A 22,487-nucleotide genomic window follows, 5' to 3' on the forward strand; every position below is an offset into this window, starting at 1 on the left:
TTGAAGAATTGCAAAGCATATTTGGGAAGGCAGCCTTAACTGCACCATACAACACCTCTTCACACAAAAGGTATGTTTTCTTAAATTTCCTCTTTATTTACTATTTTACAAATTTGTAGTAATTGCCTTTACATTCCACTCCCTACAAACAATATATACGCATTCATTCACCATGTTAGTATAAATCTTATACAAATATAATGACAAATTAAAAATCCATCAATACAAGTTCGGATTATACTATCGGAGGACAAAATTACTCTAAATATATGTATTAGAAAATGTACGACTTGTACAAGTAGTATATTGTAACTCACATAGAATGTATAGATCTATGAGTGTACATTGTATCGTATAAAATTATATACTTCTGAATTTTCAATCACTTGTAAATATAATATTTTTTTAAGTTACTTTTACCAACAAATTGAAAATCCATTAGTACAGGTTCAGATTATATTAATAGAGGACCAAATGTACGATTTATACAAGTTGTGTATTGTAACTCACAGATTGCGTATGAACTTATACATGGTCATTTAATCAAATACAAACTATGAGTGTACATGATAACATAAAAATATATATTTCATTATGTTATTCACCTGGTGATTATAACAGCATGGTGATGATCGAGGAAGGTGAGAAATCTAAAGAAGATCAAAGCAAACCTTCTACTTCTAACACCCAGGTAAGCCTAAATACATATTAATTTATTCTTTTGCTTTTCACTGTCATAAATGATATTAATTTCTCTCGAGGATTATTAAATGTAGAATCTCAAAGAGGAAGTGGAACATTCCACAAAAAATCAAGGCAGTTCTTCAACTTCTAACTTCGAATGACCTGAATCAAGTAAGCAATATAATGCGGATAGTTATTGCTAGCTTCAATAAGATAGCCTCTTTGGTAATAATTTCTTCATCTTAGGTTCAAAAGTGCAGAAATACTTATAATTCTTATTTCCTTAGTGTCTCACTTGATTTGAGTTCATATTAATCACTTGAATTTTTCTCTTGTGGCATCATATTGAAACATATGTTACCATCAATGTAACAGTGTATGGTAGCAGAAAACAAATCGATCCAAATGCTGCCCCTTCAATTTTGCTCTGCCTTGATTGAAGTTTGATGGCTTGCCAAGAATGAATCGAAGGTTAAAAACATGGATTCGATAGAATTTGTAATTAACAAATTTTCCATCTTTAGAATATCGTTTGATTGGTTCTAATATTTGTGACGAATAGCACAGGTTGTGTGTGTCAAAGTATGCAATTTATGTTATGAAGACTTGTGATTTAACCTAAATAAATCATTTTTGTATTTGTAAATATATATTTGTAGTGAAAGTATTTTTGGGATTGTTGTGTACTCATTCCTTTATTTTTTTCTCTGGTTTTGCAAAATCAAGTTCCTTGGTTTATCCTTAGCCTCACATCTTCCCTTTCAGCTAGGAAGCTTGACCCTCCTTATCTTCGTCGGCCTCTTGCCGTTGTGAGGCAACGCTTCCTCTACCTTCGCTTTGTCCGTGTGCTTTTCCACATTTTTGTCGGAGTCAAGTTTCCGTGTTTATCCTCTAACTAGGTCATCTCCTGTCACCTTTCAGTATCTCTACCTCTTTAGCATCAGCGGTCAACTTCCGGTATGAGTTTTGCGGGCTCTGTCGGCTGGATGCACTTTGGAACTAAATACTAATCTTCTCCCAGGAAAACATGAACCAAGAGTTTCAAAATAGAACAAGAGTTTTAACCATGAACCAAGAGTTTCAGAACCATGAAAACCGAAAACACGGGATTTGTTCTCCTCGGCCATCTTGTTAATTGCCAGATGTAGTTAACCAGCATATATTAGAACATTAGAAATTATCATTGACCAGATCACACTATCCCAATCGCTAATATCTAAGGCTTGATCGATACTATGAAGAGACAACATGCTAGGAAAAAAAAGATAGTCACAAAAGATAATTAATGACAATTTAAAACCAGCAAAAGATAATTACAACATGATGTTCAAGACTCGGAAGCAACAACCTTGAACAGAGTGGCTAATGGAATTTACCTTCCAATATGGTAATATTACAAAATATTCAACTTTCACAGAAACCAACAACTTCCGGTATGAGTTTTGAGGGCTCTGTCGGCTGGATGCACTTCGGAACTAAATACTAATCTTCGCCAAGGTAAATACCAGACAACCCCATAACAAGCTGGTTTGTATTCCAAGGTAAAATGTAACTTTAAGCTGTTAATGGTTCCTAATACCAGGCATGTAACGATTTTTGCAACATTCATAGATGCTTTTTTTGCCATACTACTTGTAATTTATTAGTTTACCCGCAAACATTATTACCGATTATTCATGTATGCTAGTTTAGGGGTTAACTTGTATAGCTAATTGTACCTTTTATACATGACTAGGACATTTTAAAAAAGTTTAGCTTATTATTAATTAGTACTTTCTTCTTTTCCAAGTATTTGGCTTTCTTTTTCATTTTAATAGAGTTTTGCATTTAACTACATCCGTATGTGTTATTTTAGCTTTAGTTAGGTTTTGGATGATGAATATTTCACTGCCATGACATCCCTATATTTTATCAAAAAAGTACCCACCAGCAGCTTGATGGAACATTGTAAAGATAAAAGAAGAAGAAAACTCAACCGACCTCTTTCTGAAGCTTTGCTTGGAATAGAGATTTCTCTCGAATTTGAGCTCTGAGAGCATGAAGTTCATGCTCCATATCCATCACCTGAAAACATGATGTATATTGCAATGAATATTTTAAAGATAAAAGAAAATCATATGAACAAAAATGGAGAGAAAATCCAAATTAGAAAATCAGCTGAAAAAGTGAGGTAACATACAGATTTTAGATTAGAATGTAAGTTAAAATGTGTGAAGAGCAGAGCAGAGAAGGAGAAGTTGAAGCTTAAGAGATGAACATGATGAAAGATTCTTTCTGTTTGTTGCAGCTGAAAGAAACTGCAAATGACCTGCTCAAAAACAAAGGGAAGAAGAAGAACAATAGCAACAACAACAACAACAAAGAGGAATAATCTGAAGAAGAAAGTAAAGGGGTATATTGGGTTGGTTTTGGAGGTCCTGGAGAAATGCTTTTCCTTCTTTTCCAACAGGGAAGACTCTGAAAAACAATAATAATAAAGAAAAGAAAGGGAAAAAGATGTGCCCAACTGTAATTGAGTTTGGATATTGATAATTCATTGCTTCTATGGAATATTACCATTTAAGCTCGATTCGATTAATTACATGATTTAAATATTTTATAATTGAGGAAGAGTTTGATCAAGTTAAACATTAAGATTCTTAAACTTACCTCGTTTTACAGCTCAAGGTTTGCTCAAGAATGATAGAATCAGATTTTATTTTATTTTTTTCAAAATGGTAACTTGATCATCTTACATGTCCTACTACCGACTATACTTGTTCAATGTTCATGGATCGAGCAACACTCTTAACTTGAGTTAAATTTGGATAAGATGTTTTAGACTTCGATTTAACACGACTAATTAATAATTTTACGAGTGTTATATTATATATGTGATGATGATTTATAATGATTCAGACGATAAGAAATGAGATAACTAAGCTGATAATTTATGATTCATCTTTCTGAGTTAGATGAAGAGATTGATTATGTATCAAAGAGAAAAGAAGTAGGCTCTTAAAAAGAAGAGAGAGAATTCCTCAATTTTGGCCTACTCTGGTTTCAGAGATATTATATTATATATTTCGAATATTGACACTATTATTTTGCGATTGAGTTAGATGAAATGGGCAGTTCTGCGGTGCGGCGCCTTAGTATACGGTTAAAATAAGGTGGTGTCGGTTTTGTTATTATTTTAAATAACAAAACCGGTAAAAAATAACCGAAAACATCATTTTTTGACCGGTTCTAATTACATACATAGGTAAACGCGGTAAAAAAATCCAGTCAAAAAATGATGTTTTCGATAAAGCGCTACCTAAAACATCATTTTTTGACCGGATTTTTTTACCGCGTTTACCTATATAGGTAATTAAAATCGTAAAAAAAAAGATGTTTTTAGTCATTTTTTACCGATTTTATTATTTAAAATAATAATAAAACCGGTATGACCTTATTTTAGCCGTATATTAAGGCGCCGCACGTGAGATTTTCACGAAATGTTGGAGAGATTTGACCCAAATCATTGTCGTCATATTATACTTTTCTTGAATCAATTAAGTTATACAGGTTAGGAATGACCATGGGTCAAATCGGATTTTTAATCAATCTAAATATGATACCAATATTATATAATTTTATTTATCATTTTGATCTAATCTGAGATTAAAAAGTTTTACCTAACTCAAAATTCAACCTAATTTTTGAAATAGAATATTAAAATATAGGCTTAATTAAAAAAATAAGTGTACAAACTATATTGTTTCCTCAAAGTGGTGCCTAAACTTTATTTTTATTCATTCAGGTGCCTAACGTTACAAACCTTACCACTTTAGGTACTTCGACCGTAACGGCCGTTAAAAAAACTCCGTTAAGTGACACGTGTCTTGTTTTAGTCATTTTGATTTAAAAAATAAAAAAATGTTATTACATTTTAAGAAATCCCTAATTTCGTTAAAATTACAAAAAAAAATTCTCAAAACCCTAAAAATCTCTAAAATCAACCCCAAATCCATAACCCTACTAACTCCCTCGCCAACCACGACCACTGATTTCGTTGCCTCCCTTGACATCTCTTTTGTCAGCCATTGTAGCTCGTGTAGTCGTGGTTGCCATCAAAGACGCATGGGTGTCAGAATTTGAAAAGTTAAAATGGACGTCGGGTCACTAGGAGGAGTTAGGATCTGGGTTTTGGGTGTTGCGACGGCTTCTTCATGTCGTCAGGTGGCTGATCGGTCCGATGGAGGTTCGATCGATGGCGAACGACAGTGGCAGGCGTGGATTAGGGATTGGAATTAGTGTTTTCAAAGTTTTGAGGGTTTTTTAAGTTTTTTGAAATCATTGGGTTTTTTAATTATATTTTTTTAGTTTTTTAATTTAATTTTTTTTAAATTATCATAACATGACATGTGTCACTTAACCGAATATTTTAAAGGTCGTTACGGCCAAAGCACCTAAAGTGGTAACGTTTATAACGTTAAGCACCTGGATGAATCGGAAAAAAATTGACACTTATTTAAAAAAACAGTATAGTTTGGACACTTATTTTTTAATGAAGCCTAAAATATATAAACTAACACTGTAATGTAAAAATATGTTAGTTATTTATGTTTAAAATTTTGCTTTTATTCATACGTCCAACCTTACCATCTAAAAAATATTGCTCTTAATCATGAGGTTGATGAATTAAATTCAGTATATCTCATAGTTAGTCGTTTATCTCTTAACGAAAGTATCAGTATTATAAAGATTAGGGATGTAAATAAGACGAGACAGATCATGAGCTACTCGAGATCGACTCGTCAAGGCTCAATAAATACTCGGATCGAATGGACTCGACTCGAGCTCGACTCGAGTTCTTCGAAAAGCTCGTGAGCAACTCAAAAATATAATATATTAAGATTTTATTTTTTAAAATAAATTATTAATAATATTAACATTTATATATTGATTTTTTTTTTAAATACAGTAAGATTTTCATGTATTTAAGGTTCAGGTTTGAGTTTGAGACTTTAATCGAGTTAAGTTTAAGAAAAAAATATTCATTTCGAGCCTTTTCGAGCTGCTCACGATCTTCTGTTCAGAATTTCGAGTTCGAGTCGAGCTTGAAAATTTTAAGCTCGCGAGTTTTCGAGTCGAGCTCTATTTCATAGTTTTCGAGTCGAGTCGAGCTCAGCAATACTCGAGATCGACTCGGCTTGTTTACACCCCTAACAAAGATTAACTACTTTTATCAATAATAAATATTTTGATTCTAACAAAAAAAATAATAAACAAACTTTATAATTATCGCATATAAATAATTCTTTATGTAAATTTGATTCAATCTAAAATATAAATATCTCTAAAAAAAATTGTTTAAAAGTAAGGATCAGTTGAAAGCGATGGATGACTAATGTTTAAGGTTTGGGTGTCTTTATTTTTATTTTTTATTCTTTGGTTACATAATATTTGATGTAAATTTCATTTGATACATAAGAATCAATCAATAATGAATTAGTTAGGTGGTGGTGTTGTCACATTGTTATGCAGCTAATTACTTTATGTTCCAAACATATTTCTTTCATTTATTTTCCTCAAATCATAGTACTAAAGCCAACTAACTTTTTAATTCTTGGTGGTTACCGGTAACCAACCCTTTGTTCTTCGCCTTAAATCTTTGGGTTTAGCACAATCAGCCCTTCAATTTTTAAAAAAGAAAATTAATTCACCTTATGAAATTTTTTATATTCGATTATATTTTTAAATTAAAAAATTGAATTAATTAAATTCTCCAATTGAAAATTTGAATCAATTAAGATATTAATCAATCTTAACTGTTAAATATTCAATTTAGTAAGTATGAACTTGTATTTTCTAACTAAATTTTGGCATAGTTGACAAAAAAATCATCTTGGAGTTCATTGATCCTTTATTTTTAGAGTGTTCTTTTGTTAAGGACAACTGGAGGTTTACTTTAAGGCTGTGTGGTCTGACTAGACAAGTCAGATGTTGGAGGAGGAGGTGGAGTTGGTTATTTCCAACCTCAAAGGTAAATACTTGCTCATCATCATCCTCAAACTTGCTTGGAATGCCCATATTTACTCAAGGTTAGAGGAGTTGCTGTCATTCTTTCATCTTTAAAGGAGGTAGTCGGGATCAAATTGCAGAGAAATAACATAGTCATGATGGATAATGTTAATTGTAGTCTTTGTAGTTGTTAGGTATGGCTCATAAATATACCGGTAAAGAGGATAGGGGATGAAGCGGAGTAAGCGAAGCGACTCGTAGTGGGGTTACGAATTATGTGGGTTGGGGGGCGCAACCCCCGCGGTACGGTACAGGGTTAATTTTGTAATTATGTACCAGAGTTTTATATTATAAATAGAGATGTAACCTAGACTTAAAACATAATGAATAAAACTTCTAGCGCCCCCTAAGAACCGAGGACGTAAACACATTGTCGAACCTTGTTAAAATTCTCGTGTTCTTTCGTTTTCTTTACCCGTTTCGTCAACAGTAATAATTGGATATCTCTTGTTGAGGTCTTTAGTGATGTATGTTGTGTGTATCCTATAGTAATTTTTTTACTGTTTATTACGTGTATCTGTAGCAGGTTTGCCATCTTTGAATAATATAAAACATTTATAAAAAAAAAACTATATAAAAAAATCAGTTTTAAAATCATTCTATTATTATTATTACTATTATTATTATTATTTTTATTATTATTAATTATCACCAACCAAACTTGATTGTTCCCTTTGGCTAATCATTATTAAACAGTGGTAAACATAATTATTGCCAACCAAACATGGCCTACTCACCACGAGTTCTTTCCTAATCCTATGCCCCTAACCCTTTCCCTCCCAACTTCCATTCGCTTGGCCCTTACCCTATCCTTTTCATGTTTTGGAGTTTTCTTTAAGTAAATTAATCGGAAATGACCATCCAGCTCAGTTGGTAGAGCACAAGGTTCTTAACCTTGAGGTCGTGGGATCGAGTCCCACGAAGGGCATTTCATAATTCGGATGTCTCTTACGGAAGCTGCTCTCAACCTAGTGTTGGGGGTAGTCTACTATCTTACCTCCCCCTTATCCCATATATATGGGAAAAAGAGACAGCCGTTTAAGTAAATTAATCGACTTTAGATAATACTTTAATATAGGTTGACTTGGTTAACTAGATCCGACGTGCTTAATTTATAAAGGGTAGATTTGTCAATTGAGGTGAGTTTGGTTAATGTTAACCTAACTCATTTAATTTTAAAATAAAATTTAAATAACTTTTTATTTCGATCATTTTAATTTTGAGTTATTTTTATATTCAAATCATTTTGAATTTGAGAATATTATTCTTATAATATCAATTTTGGACTTAAATAATTTAAATTTGATTTACTTTAATTTAAATTTAATAATTTTATGTTTAGATTGAATAGCTTCAAGTTATAAAAATAGTATAATTAAATTAACTTGTACTAGTGTTGAAGTCATAATCTACTGAAATTATAAATAGGTACACATGCTATCAATTGTTTCGTGTAAAATATGGAAAAGGTTGGGACAGCGAGTCGCATTGAAAACAATGGGCAAACGTTGGGGGACTAGCAAATTGAAGGAGGTCGTGACATTAGTCATGATACTTGACTCTTAGACATGTCTACTTTGGATAAGGGAATGTTTATTACCCTCAAATAATAGGACCATCTTTATGTATATACTTAACACGTTACTGGTAATATTATATTATATTATTTGGTTCTCAAATATTTTTATTATTATTATTATTTGAGAGAAAATATAAGATAATAAAATTGTAGATCGTAATTTGATTTGGATTCAATATATTTTGATCTAATTTGATATAATAAGATAATTTTCTTAAAATAGATTTTAGATTGAGTTGGGGTGTTGTAAAGGGTGAGATCGAGTCGAGTTCATATTTAAGGTGGAAAAATCTCCAACTCGACTCGACTCAAGATAATTATATAATTTTGTTTTATATATTTAAAGATAATTGTTATAATCTCACCCTCTATAATTTTTTTCCATTAGTCTTTTTTTCTACCGAATAAATATAAAAATTATATATATATATGTCTTTAGTTGAGTCAAATTCAAGCTTTTATTCCAAAATTTAATTCAAACTCAGATAAGGTGAGACCTTCTTAAACACATACCAAATTAAAAATATAAAATATGCTTTTTAAATTGTATCATATTATTTGAAAACTCGATTTAAACTGACACATTTACATCTAGGGATGGAAAACGGGTATAGTTTTGTGGATTCCGCTCCGCATCCGCTTCAATTGGAGTGGGGATGGGTATAATTTTAGCAGGTAGTGGGCGGGTGTGGATTTATAAAGTGGTACCCGTCGTGGGTGGTGGGCGGGTAATGAGTTTGAGACATTACCCGCCCCGCATCCGCCCGCCCATCTAAATATCTATTAAATTTTGGACCATTATGAATTTTGGTGTAATTTTAGAGACTAATTTATAAATTTTAATATTGTATAATATATAACATATAATTTAACCAAATATTAAGGATATTTAGTCTTTAATATGGTCTTTAATTAGGGAAATATTCGGCTCTTTGATTAAACCCATAATCCCACTAACCACGTCACTTTCCATGTTCTTTAGCCCATGCTGCCCATCCAAACACAAATTAGCCGTACTATAAGCATTAACATCAAAAGCAGCAGTTTACATGTTCTTTAGCCCCTCAAAACCCATATTAGGCGCACTATGAGCATTAACATCGACAGCAACACAACAATCCAGCTCTGCGACTACATGCTCCCTACAATCTATCTCCATAACATTCGTAGAGCCACTCCTCTGACAAATTGAAGCATGCGCTGCTACCCCATCACGAACTGTATGGGAACCAATTCCAACATCCCATTAGTTTGCTGTCAAGCGGGTCTAGATGGGTATGTCGCTAGTGGATAGTGGGTGTAGGGATGAATTTGAAAATGTACATGCGTGGGCGGGTGTGGATTTAAAATTTTGTACCCATCATTGGTGGTGGACGGGTGGTAGATTGAAAAATATTAGGTGGGTATGAGGATGGGGGAGGGGGTATCCGCACCTGACCCGCCCGTTTGCCATCCTTATTTACATCCCTAAAAAAAATACTCGAATGTCACTTTTATTCAAATTATTGTATAATCATAAATAAGGGTAAAGAAAGTTATTAATGAAAATTGAGTATGGAAATAAAAAACGAGTTATAATAATATAGTATACAAAATATTAAATTTCTTCAACTTATAATAAGAGATAAACGACAATAAGAAAAGTAACGAGAGTGCTTCTAATTAGGGATGGACCTATAGGGGCAGATGGGTTGGTCGCCCCCTAAAAAATTCAAATTATTATATATTTAAGATAATTTTTTTTGTATTTTCTATTAAAAATATGTTTTCATCTCCTTAAAATTTTATAAATTCTAACTTACTTAAAATTTTATAAATTTATCATTCCTAACATAAAATCATGCATTCGTCCCGACTCCTGAGGATTGAAATCTATGATCTAACAAAATGAAAAACTTGATGGACCGATTAAAATATACTTACTCTAGTTGGATTTTAACTTAAGCAAGCAGCAAGAGGCAAAAGAGCATCAAGTAAGAAGAAAAGGCTTAATCAGTTGTTAATCTAACTCAACGCTGTGGCTGGCATTGGGTGCCAATAATGGTGGTTCACATGTCCTCCTCTCATCACTCACCCTCCCCCCCCCCCTTTTTTTCTTTTATCACTCCCTTTCGTCCGTTTATCTAACCCACGCGCCTCCCTAAACGGTTGGATCTGCCATCTCGCTAGTCTTTGGCTTATACGCGCTTCACGTTTGATGCTTTTAAATACGCAACTGATGTAATTAAAAATGGCAACTAAATATCTGCCCAAATTTCTTCTCCAAATTTTAGGACAATGTCCTTTTCAATGACCATTTAACCCTTTGTTTATGTTGCCCCTGGTATTGTACATTCGTACGGAAATACTCTGGCCAAGTTATTGTTATTTTTGGCATAATAGCGAAAACAACCCTTAATGTTTATATACATTTTCAATAAGCTCTTATCTTTTTGAGCTAAATTTGGTGATATATTTTTCTTTTTCTTTTTTTCACTCAAATTGGTGTGGTTTTAATAATAAGAACAATTATATCATTAAATTTTCACGGTATTGACGTGATAAATCGTATAACAGTCTATACATATTTTATTATTAACATGACATAATTTTATTAGTGTGACATGTGTCGTCTTATATTATTTTGTAATAAAATTATATTTTTTACAATTTTAAAATTATTTGTTAAGGTGTCACTATGTCATATCAGTAATAAAATACATTTTATATGACATATGAGTCGATAAATTAGTCACAGTAAAAAATTATGATTTAATCGTCATTTCTATTTAAATCACATTAATCTGATTCAAATCTAAAAAAAAAGATTTAAATATGTTAAGGGTTTTATACTATATCAAGAAATGCATTTAAGTCCCTATTGAATTGATAAATTAATTAATAGTATTTTAATGTCTAAATCTTAGAGTGTGAATTAATTAAACCTATCCAATTGATTATCAAACCCAAATCTATAAAAAGGTAAAAATAAGTTAGGGTTCTTATACTATATAAAGAAATGCATTCAAGTCCTATAGTTTTGATAAATTAATTAATATTTTTAATGTAAATTGATTGATTACTATGTGAGCCTTAAATAATTAAGTCCAGCCAATTTATTGCCAAACCCTTTTCTTATAAAAGCTTAAAATATGTTGGGTGTTCTTATACTATATCAATAAATTCATTTAAGTCCCTATAACATGGAATGAAATCAAGGGCAGAAATTTTTGAACCTTTTTATTTTGTCGAAATTTGAAATTTAATATATTTATTCTAACTTGATATATTTTTGTTTCTTAATTCTTTTAAAATATTATTAGTATGTTCAAATTGATATATATTTAATTGAATATGATTGATGCACGAACCAACTTATCTTAGTAGTTAAAGGAATCGTTGTTGTTTCTAGATGTCAAGAGTTCGAGCATCAACGACTGCAAGGGTGATTAAGCGTTCATTGTCAAATAGTTGAGAGTATTTAGAACACATATTAATTTTATAATCACCTTTAGCTTAATAAAAAAGAATATGATTGATTAGATTATCAAGTAATATTGGTTGTGTGACCAAATAATGATAAAAGAAAAATATATTTTAGAGTAAAGTATATAAATGGTTCGTTGACAATATGACATTGATTTATTGAGTCTTCTGACTATTATAAGTTTTAAAGTGATATGTCGACTAAAGGATACTTTTTTGTTAAGTTCTCCGACTATCAAAAATTGTAAAATGGTCACCCGACTATTCATAAGTTCCAAACTCATCATTTTTAAAAAAAAGATCTTTTGAGCTAGACATTAATATGTTAACTGAGATATAATAAAATATTATCCATAATCATTTAAGTTGTATTTTGTAGACCAACTCTTTGTTTACATTATATCGTCAAATTAGTGCTTGAAATATTATGTCATCGACTCAGTGTTTGAAAGCAACGACAATGTCAATCTACATAATTAAAATATGATTTTATCATATTTCAATCAGCAAGTTAACGTTTAGCTCAAACGACCATAATTTTTTAACAAAAAGGATGAGTTTGCAACATATGAATAGCCAGTGACCATTTTGTAACTTTTACTAGTCGGAGTACTCAATAAAATAATCTTATAATTAATGGATCATTTTATAACTATTAATGATCAATGGAATCAATAAAGTACCGTCATATAGTCAAAGGACCATTCATGTACTTTACCCTGTATTTTATGTGATAATATTTAAATCTTGTTACGGGGACAAGAGTCAAGCATACGATGGTGGGTGAGATATTTTTCGTTTTTTAAAGCGGAAATGCTAAAATCAAAGGACAATCTAGTAATTTCATAAAAGGGTGTATTTGTCTAAAAAACTTTCTACGGAATTTTAAAAAACCAACGAATAATCAAGACCGTTCATTAGATCCATCCAACGGCTCTCTCACAACAAAAAATAAGGAGGGAACAACTACTCAACTCACTTCACTCACTTCCATTTAGATATAGCACTCCAACCCTACCCCTTACTCTCCATCGAGCATTTCAGCAAATTCTGTAAAATCTCCCTATTTTCAGAAATCCAAGACAAGGTAAAGCGTTCTCCATTGCTTCTTATATGAATCAAATCTCAAATTTCTGTATAACTTTTATGACATTATGTTTTAGAATTTTGCTTTTCGTTTGATATCTCTTCTTTCCGTTTTGTAGTAGATAGATTTCTTTTCGGCATTCGCTTGGATCTGAATTTCCACTTAATTTTCTGTTTGATCTCACTCAGACTATGCGCTGATTACTGTTTTCTTTATGCTTTTTGTTGGATTTCTTTCGGAAGCTTTCGTAAACTAAGCTTTGTTGAAATCTGCACTCACATCTGTCAATATTTGAATGTCGTGGATATTAGATCGTAAATCTCTTCGATATGTTTAGCATTTAGATCTGAAGCATCGCGCATTTTCACTCGTTTTTTTAAATTACTTGAAAAATGCATTCGTTTTATCATAGAATAAAGAATTTAGAATTAATTTTAGCTCAGTTGTACTCAATTATGGAAAAATGAGAGAGATCCTTCATGTTCAAGGTTGAAATCTGGCATTGCCTTTCTTTCAATATTTGAATTCCTTGGATATTTGATCTCAAATCTCTTGAACATGTTTAGTATTTAGATCTGATTCTACGAATCACCATATTTTTACTGTACTTTTTTTTCTTAAAAGATGCATTCTTGTTGTCGTAGGTAAATTATTTGGGACTTAATTTGAGCTCAGTTGTTATCAGTTAGGGAAAAATGAGGGAGATCCTTCATGTTCAAGGTGGACAATGTGGCAACCAGATTGGTTCCAAGTTTTGGGAGGTTGTTTGTGACGAGCATGGCATAGATCCAACTGGAAAGTACATTGGTACCACGGATCTGCAGTTGGAGCGTGTAAATGTTTACTATAATGAGGCTTCATGTGGCCGATTTGTTCCTCGTGCTCTGCTCATGGACTTGGAGCCTGGAACAATGGACAGTGTCCGTACTGGTCCTTACGGTCAGATTTTCAGGCCAGATAACTTTGTTTTCGGACAATCTGGTGCTGGAAACAACTGGGCAAAGGGCCATTACACTGAGGGAGCTGAGCTTATTGATTCTGTTCTTGATGTTGTGAGGAAAGAGGCTGAGAATTGTGACTGTCTGCAAGGTAAAGAGTTTGTTTCTTTAGGCTCTGGACTGGTATAAATTGATAATTCCTTTAAAGTTTCCTGAACATATTTTCTATCTTCAGTGACAGTTGCGGATCTGATATGCAAATGCAATTGCAGGTTTCCAGGTATGCCACTCCTTGGGTGGAGGAACTGGTTCTGGAATGGGTACCTTGCTAATCTCAAAGATTCGAGAGGAGTACCCCGATAGGATGATGCTTACATTCTCTGTGTTCCCCTCACCAAAGGTTTCGGATACAGTTGTGGAGCCATACAATGCTACTCTCTCTGTTCATCAGCTTGTAGAGAATGCCGATGAGTGCATGGTTCTTGATAATGAGGCTTTATACGATATCTGCTTCAGGACTCTCAAACTGACTACTCCTAGCTGTAAGTAACTTCGAGGTCGCCAAAGTTGTTCTAAATCTCCGTTTTGGTTTGATGCTCTTTACTGCTTTTCAGTTGTGGATAGTGGTGGCTAAACCATAATGTGATTTCCACTTGATGTTTTTGACACTTTTGCTGTTAGCCAGTGCTCTCTTCATCTGCTTATATGTATCTATATGCGTTGCAGTTGGTGACTTGAACCACTTGATCTCTGCTACCATGAGTGGAGTTACTTGCTGTCTCAGTTTTCCCGGTCAACTCAACTCTGACCTCCGAAAGCTTGCCGTGAACCTGATTCCCTTCCCTCGTCTTCACTTTTTCATGGTCGGGTTCGCTCCTCTGACCTCCCGTGGTTCCCAGCAATACCGTGCTCTGACTGTCCCCGAATTGACTCAACAAATGTGGGACGCAAAGAATATGATGTGTGCTGCTGACCCAAGGCACGGTCGCTACCTCACTGCATCCGCCATGTTCAGAGGCAAGATGAGCACTAAGGAAGTTGACGAGCAAATGATCAACGTCCAAAACAAGAACTCATCCTACTTCGTGGAGTGGATTCCGAACAACGTGAAATCCAGCGTCTGTGACATTCCGCCTAGAGGGCTGTCGATGGCATCCACCTTTGTAGGAAACTCGACCTCTATCCAGGAAATGTTCAGGAGAGTCAGCGAACAATTCACGGCTATGTTCAGGAGGAAGGCTTTCTTGCATTGGTACACCGGTGAAGGCATGGACGAGATGGAGTTCACCGAGGCCGAGAGCAACATGAACGACCTCGTGTCCGAGTATCAGCAATACCAGGATGCCACCGCCGATGAGGAAGGTGACTACGAGGACGAGGAAGAGGAGGATGAAGAGCAGATGTGAAGAGGCGAATGCTGAACGAAGCTGTTGCTAATGTAGCATACGGTATATGATTTTCGAGCTTGTGTTTGGTATTGCATGTAATGAGTAATGATCAAGTCTTTCTGCCTTTGTTTCTGCTTGAGTTATGTACGATTACTGGATGAGTAAATATATATATATATATCAACTAAAGTTTTAACATAAAAAAGTCAGTTAATTCTACCAGCTTTCTTTGGATCCAAAAACCTGCTCGATGATAATGTTTTGTTTTCCCTCTATATGGCATATCTTTCCACGTGTCATTTCTTTATGGTAAAATGATTTGCATCTATAGCATCTTCTATTAGTCGACTATGGTGACCAACTAGGCTTTCCAGAAATTATGATAATCTTCTATAACTGAATTTGTTTTATTTTCTCATAGTCTTTAGAAATTAAGGAAAGCAAAACCATCGTCGAAGTTGAAAAAAAAAGAGAGAGAAGAAACTATTGTTGGACTTGAAAAGAAAAAAGGAAAAGCAGAAGCAAAGGTAGAGGTCCAGAAAGAAAGAAAGAAGGAACCGTCTAGGGGAATCAAACGGCCGATTTCGCGTCCGAATTCAGCTGGTTAATATACAGCATCAATTTTCCGTTATTTTTAATAATCATTATTATTAGTGACTTATTTATTATAAATCGATGACATTAATAATTAATTTGTTTCTTTTTAAATTTTAGTAAGAAAAATAAATTCAAACATAAATGATAATTTATGTAGTGAGAAATAAATGTTTAATGTGAAAATAAGTATCAAAACTATATCTAAAATTAACTTTAGGTGTTTAGAGAATTTTTAATTAAAAATAGGTGTATAATGTTTCTAACGTTACACTTTTAAGTGTTTAGATCATTATTACCGTTAAATTTGATAGTTAAGTGACACGTGACATGTATATAAAATTTCAAAAAAAAATAAATAAAAAATTTAATTTTTATAAATTTGACACGTTTTACTCAATAGTTGAATTTAATGACAGAACTTAAAAGTGTAATGCCGGAAACATTAGGTACCTATTTTTAACGAAAAATTATATAGTCACCTAAAGTTAACTTTAGATATAATTTGCCAGGAGTGTTCAAATTAATTTATTACAGTTAATCGTAACCATTAACTGATATAATTGTTACATTTTATAGGTTAATTAACCAAACCGTTAAAGTTTAACGTTTTCGATTAATCGAACTGTTAAAAATACCGGTTAACAGTTACCGTTATGATAAACGAATTTTGATAAATTGTTAACCATCAGTTAACCGTTAATAAATTATAATTAATTAATTATATTTTTTAAGAATAAAATCATAAATAAAATCAAAATGATTCTTCTTGTTTTTTATTTATTATGTTTATCTTATATAAGAGCGCATTAAATTAAACATATAGGGAAGAAATATTTGATTTTAAATTATGAAATATAAATATACACATAAGATTTTAAACTATAAAAAAATGAATATACCTCATAATATATATTTCTATAAAGTAAAATATATTTATAAGTAAATAAGATTATATATATATATCGTCATAAATTTTATAAAATTTAAAAATTATAAGTTGTATTATGTTTGTAAAATATTGTAATAGGTTAATCATAAGTTATCCTACAAACGAACCGTTAATAACGATTTATCATTTCTTAATAATTAGATTATAATTAATAAAATTTAATATCCGTTATAATTATTAATCGACCGTTTAAACTTATCGGTATACTTGACCAACCATGAACACCCTTATAATTTACCCATTTATTTTTGCATTAAATCTAAAATAAATCATCATAAGAAAACAAAACAATTAAAGGAATGAAAATGTGCAAAGAAAAACGAAAGACACGTGTACACGACATGCGTTATCCTCTTCTTCCATTATTATTATTTTACGGTGTGCAGATGCGTGGGGCCCACACACCACTATCTCGATTTGACGACTGCGAGTGAGAATAGTCAAGAGCAGGTACATTTCAATGACGTTATATCTTACGTCATCTTCGGTTCGAAACGCAGTCAACGGTAAAATTGGCACCCGCCAAAATTGAGTAGCAAAAAATTCTTTTTATTAGTAATATTTTTAAACATAAAATAAATAAATAAATTTAATTTTTTACATTATAAAATAATATATATAATTTTTTCCGTGACATAAATTATATGATGTATAAAACAGAAATAATATATGATAATATTAGACTAAATTAAACCAAATTTAAACCTTGAATATTGAGAATTCATCTCATATTTTAAATTAATTTAATTTTTTTATTCATTCTTATTTTTGACATAATTAAAGTTAACAAATTGAGGTTGGATTATTATTTTAATTCTTTATATTTTTTTGAAAAGAAATAATATACAAATCTATCTATTTTAATGATACATTGTCTATTTAGAATTTAGATCATTATGTTTCAAGATTTCAAATTTAAGGTATAAAATTTATATATTTAAATTTTAAAATTCATAATTAAAATAGATAAATTATATAAAATAAATTTTACATAACACGCCTATCAAGTTATTTCTCTACTCTTTTTTATGTCTAAATTCTCTTAAATATCAAATGAACTTTTAAATTTATACAAAAAAAAACTCTAATAAAAAATAATTGAATTTGATAAAAATTAACAAAAAAAAAAATATTTAATTTCAAATTTAACCTTAAAACCCAATGTTTATTCTAAAATTTAAGTTTATATATATATACACACTTAAAATTTTCATTAAATAATTGGAAAATAAAATTGCAAACAACAATGGGGAATATTCTATTACAAGGAAAATTCTTTTTTTGGGGAATATTTCATAGATAAGAATCAATTGATTTCTATAATACAAATATATAATAAATAAATAATAAAAGGAATAGAATTTTATGATAGAATAAAAGCTTTAAAATTTCTAAATATTTTATAATCGTTGAATAAATAAAAACGAATAGTTAAGATTATCAAAAGAAATGAGTAGAAATTCATGAAAAAATAACTTTTAAATTTTCTAAACCTTACCCTCACCATTATTGGTGAAATCTTTCTTTTTGGGAAAGAAGGGGAGAAACCCTAAAACTCAATGAATTCCTAAGCCTACTGACAAAATATTTTAGACAAAAAAAGAGTTATTCGGATTCAAACTCAAGATCTAATGTCAACGAAAACACGAACACGAGTCGTTTGCTATGACGCTAGTAACCAATTTGGATTAGAGCTTTGAACATATTGGTATCATCATTTCATCAAGAAAAATCACTTAGTACATGTAAATTTATGTAGGGTTATGAGGGAAAAACGTGTGTTGATGAAGTCAATAAACAAAGATGGGTAAAAAAAATTAGGGTTCTTGCTCTGTACACAGATTCAATGACTTGCAGCCTCCAAATATGTGATTTTTACCCATCCTCTCTGTAGTTCCTATCTAAGAATTGCAAATACCTCTAAGAGTTTCAAAATCTACGATGAGAATCAATCGAACGAATTTTTGTTTCCGTTTCTTCGGAATGTACCTCTTTGTTGCTCTGTTAACATGATCATCGATCACTGAAAAGAATTCTCTCATTATTTGATTGCTGTGCTGTGGTTCCCATTTGTGTTATTATTGGTATTCTTACACCCAATTTGCAACAATGGAAGAAACTAGGAAGGCTATCTATACCGTTCTTCGCAACGGGGGGGAGAGACTATCTCCTTCCGTTCGTCCATTGTCGGTTATGGTTACCATGTTTCAAGTACGGGTTTTTGTGACCAGAACCTTGTTTCGGGAGGTCTTGGAACTCCATCACTTGTATTGTCCGCTTCCTCTTGGCTGTTAAACATGCAAAATGTTAAGTTCTCAAACGGTTTTCGAGTCGAATAATGGAGGATTCGTATTGAATTTAGAGGGGAAGAGACGAACCATTCTCGACTTGTTCATATCGCTCTTGTAGCTTCCTTTTTGTTGCCTCGAGCTTTTGCTCTTCGTCCAAAGCCTTGATTTTCTGAATAAAGAAGAGCGGTGATCAGAAAAAAGTTATGAAGGTCCGTGACCGAATCACAAAGAGATCGTTCGCTTACATCTTGTTGATTACAGAGGGGCTTCTTGGGAACAGCCATCCTACCCGGTTTCTGCACCAAATTCACGTCGTTAGCCTTTTGCTCGATAGCATGTTTTGGAGGTCTCCCGGACCCAACATCTGTGCTCGATGGCGTGTTATTAGGCTTTGCAACGGGTTCTTGTCTCTTTCATTTGTTGCTTCTTGTCATCCTTTGTGAGCAGATATGCTTCACCTGATGCCTGTGGTTTCTGTCTCGAAAAATTACGGTTCTCCTCCGATGGTTTTCTTCCTTTATTCCGGTTCTTGACGATTTCCCCGCTGTTTCCAGGATCTGAAACAACATTTCCCGATCATAATCGAAAATCTAAATAAGGAGTTCAAATATAGAACCAAAAGGCTAGAAAGCTATCTAAGAGAAGCATTAAAGAGAGAAAATTCAACTCACTTCCATAATCATCCATGCCATCGAAAAACTTCAGATAACACAACGCCGGCGACAAAGATGAAAAAAGTAATTCCAATCAGTCCACGAACATAACGGCAAGAAGTTCTTTAACAATGAATATTAAAACGAAAATACGTAAAGATTTAAAAAGTAAGACCTGTGAGAGCTCCATCGACGTAGGTTGAGTAGCAAAGAGAGCTCCTACATCTAAAGGAGGAGATGGAAGCCCCTCTTCTTCTTCTTCTTCATGGTCTTGTACTTCTTCCTCTTCACCAACAGATGGATTCATAGATTCCGGAGTAACCCCTTCATTCACAAATTCAAGAATAAATATAAAACCAAAACGAAGCAATGCCGGTTTCTATGAATGGCTGAATACCGGTAAACTATTTCTTACCAGCAACTTCCTTTGTAGCACTAACCCACTCATCCACCAATTCCTTCCATCCACTGCAATCAACAAAACCGGGTGAAAAATTCATACGTATTCCCGGACAATATAAATAATAGAATGTACTGCCGCAGAAAAACACTCTTAAATATACTTAGGTCAAGATAAAGCCACCGGTCGCGACAACAATTAATACTAACAGAAAACACGGAGTGAGCAAAATTCGCTATGCCATGTAGTCCGAGCTAACAGTTTATCACTTAGAAACCCAATCTACGATTGTCAATTATGAAGCCGAGCACATTTAATACAAGCATTACATATCATGTTTATCACACAACATAATCAAACAGTTCCTCGCAACAACTAATTCTAACGGAAAAGACGGAATGGGAAAAAGTCAATACGCCATTTACTCGGAGCTAACAGGTCAACACTTATAACAACTAATCTGTCAATTATGAAGCAGAGCACATTAAAAACATGTTTTACATATCATGTTCATCACGTAACATAATCAAGCATTCAACTTCATTGCAGCAAAGGAAACAAACTCATACCCAATGAGAGTTTGAGCAAGATTACGAATCTGCTTTGATGAATGCTTTCTCACACGATTAATGGCCTTTCCAATACCAGTGGCCTGAAAATGGAAACAATTTACCTTGTTATCCAAGCATTACAATGGGAAAAACCTACTTAAAACAAGGGAAAAGGTTTCAAGCAAAGGACCTCAAGAATATCCACTGTCAAAGCCATTAATTGAAGCTTCCTCAAGGATTCAAACAGTACAGAATCCGGCTGCAATAAACATTAATAACACGAGAAACTATCAATCGAAAACTATCATTTACACAAATTCCATAAAAGCTATATGTTTTAAACCCTCCAAAGCACAAACCTCATCCTGAAAACTGTGAAGAACCTCTTTGATCCTAAACACTTCACCAACAATCATTGCCTCTTCTTCGATTTCATCGGTCAAAGCCTCAGCTTCACCATAGCTATAATTACTAGCAATTTGGTTAATCAAAGGGTCATCTCCGCTACTGTTAGCTTTGCTCTCTTTGCTACCACCTGCCTCAAATTCTTCATCACCTTCACTTTTGAAGCTCGTATGGCAGCCACCGGCTCGAGCGTCATCGTCTACCTCTTCACACTCAGGTACAACTAACTCGACCCGATCGCAACCCGAACACCGAGTGAATTTGCAAGTGAAAAGCTTCTCAGCAATTCGATCTCTACGTACTCTAAACTCTTTAGGACAATCTAAAGCGGCTACCACAATAGCATGATCGATTATATCAAATATGTCTGAGTTTGCTGTCCGAAAGTAACCCCTCCATTGCTCTAATGGCCAACCTTTCATCGCCATTTTTTTTCTTTTTGACGAAATCAAGATTAAAAAGGAAAAAGGGGGTCAATACAATTCAGATCAAAAGAACCAGAATCCAATTGTATTCATTTATTCTCCATATAGGATCTAAATCAAGCCCTCAAAATCGAATCTTTTAAGTATTCCGATGAAGAAAGGGGGTGATCGGAATGGGACCAAAATCTGGGTTGTTTGTGTTTTACGCAGATTCTGGTAATAGACAAAAAAGAAAACAACTTTCCCGGAAAATCCCTTCAATTTTCTCGAGAAGATCAAACTAAAACTATAAAGAAACCTGGAAAAAGAAAACCAAAAAGAATCCGTCAGCAACTAGACAAACGACAACTTAACACTTGGGATGATAATTGTTTCCCAGAATCAAAAAAGAAAATCTAACATCGAAATAAAAAAACAAACAGAAAATCAAAAAGCACATGTAAACCCCAATAATGAAATAAACTAAAAACCCCATAAGCTTACCCGAAAATCAGAACTGAAAAAAAAATGTAGCAAAATAAAAATAAAAATGAGAACTTTAATGGAGAAGGAAAAGGAAAATTTTCGATCAACTGTTGTAACCAATAGCTGCCAGCTTCTTTCAACAGACCACCAAATTCCTATATAAATCTTCTCTGGATGTTGTTGATATACCCGAATGGGTCAATCCAATACCCGACCCGTGTCCCTCAAGGTCACAAATTTTATTTTATTTATTTGTTTTTTGGGTTATGGGGTTCTTTTTTGGTCACAATACGTTTCTTCATGGAAAGGAGATATAGAGAAATTCATTTGTTATAAACTTCCTCTCTCTTACTTTCTTTTTTTGTCTTTTATAACAAATATGTGATTTTTTTAGTAAATTTATAATAAATAAATCAAATAAAAGATTATATGATGTAATAAGCTGAGTTTTAGTTAGGAACGTTATTTTTTAAGAAATTATATTAAAAATTTTAAAATTATATAATTTATAAATGAAAACATAATATAAAAAGTAAAACTTAAATTATATGAGAATTAGCTT

General features: G+C 32.7%; 1 protein-coding gene and 1 pseudogene across 1 annotated transcript; one reads left to right on the forward strand and one right to left on the reverse strand.

Annotated features, from left to right (window-relative positions):
• Positions 1-13,510: 13,510 nt before the first annotated feature.
• Positions 13,511-15,319, forward strand: LOC120202912 (tubulin beta-1 chain-like). The gene is made up of 3 exons (XM_039203264.1): positions 13,511-13,952; positions 14,074-14,343; positions 14,528-15,319. Exons 1-3 carry the CDS (start codon positions 13,559-13,561, stop codon positions 15,205-15,207), a joined length of 1,344 nt encoding a protein of 447 aa, XP_039059195.1. The 5' UTR covers positions 13,511-13,558; the 3' UTR covers positions 15,208-15,319.
• Positions 15,320-18,753: 3,434 nt separating this feature from the next.
• LOC120202911 lies at positions 18,754-22,134 on the reverse strand (annotated as a pseudogene).
• Positions 22,135-22,487: the final 353 nt, after the last annotated feature.

Source organism: Hibiscus syriacus, unplaced genomic scaffold (assembly GCF_006381635.1).
Source record: "Hibiscus syriacus cultivar Baekdansim isolate YM2019G1 unplaced genomic scaffold, ASM638163v2 tig00009009_pilon, whole genome shotgun sequence".
NCBI lineage: Eukaryota > Viridiplantae > Streptophyta > Magnoliopsida > Malvales > Malvaceae > Hibiscus > Hibiscus syriacus.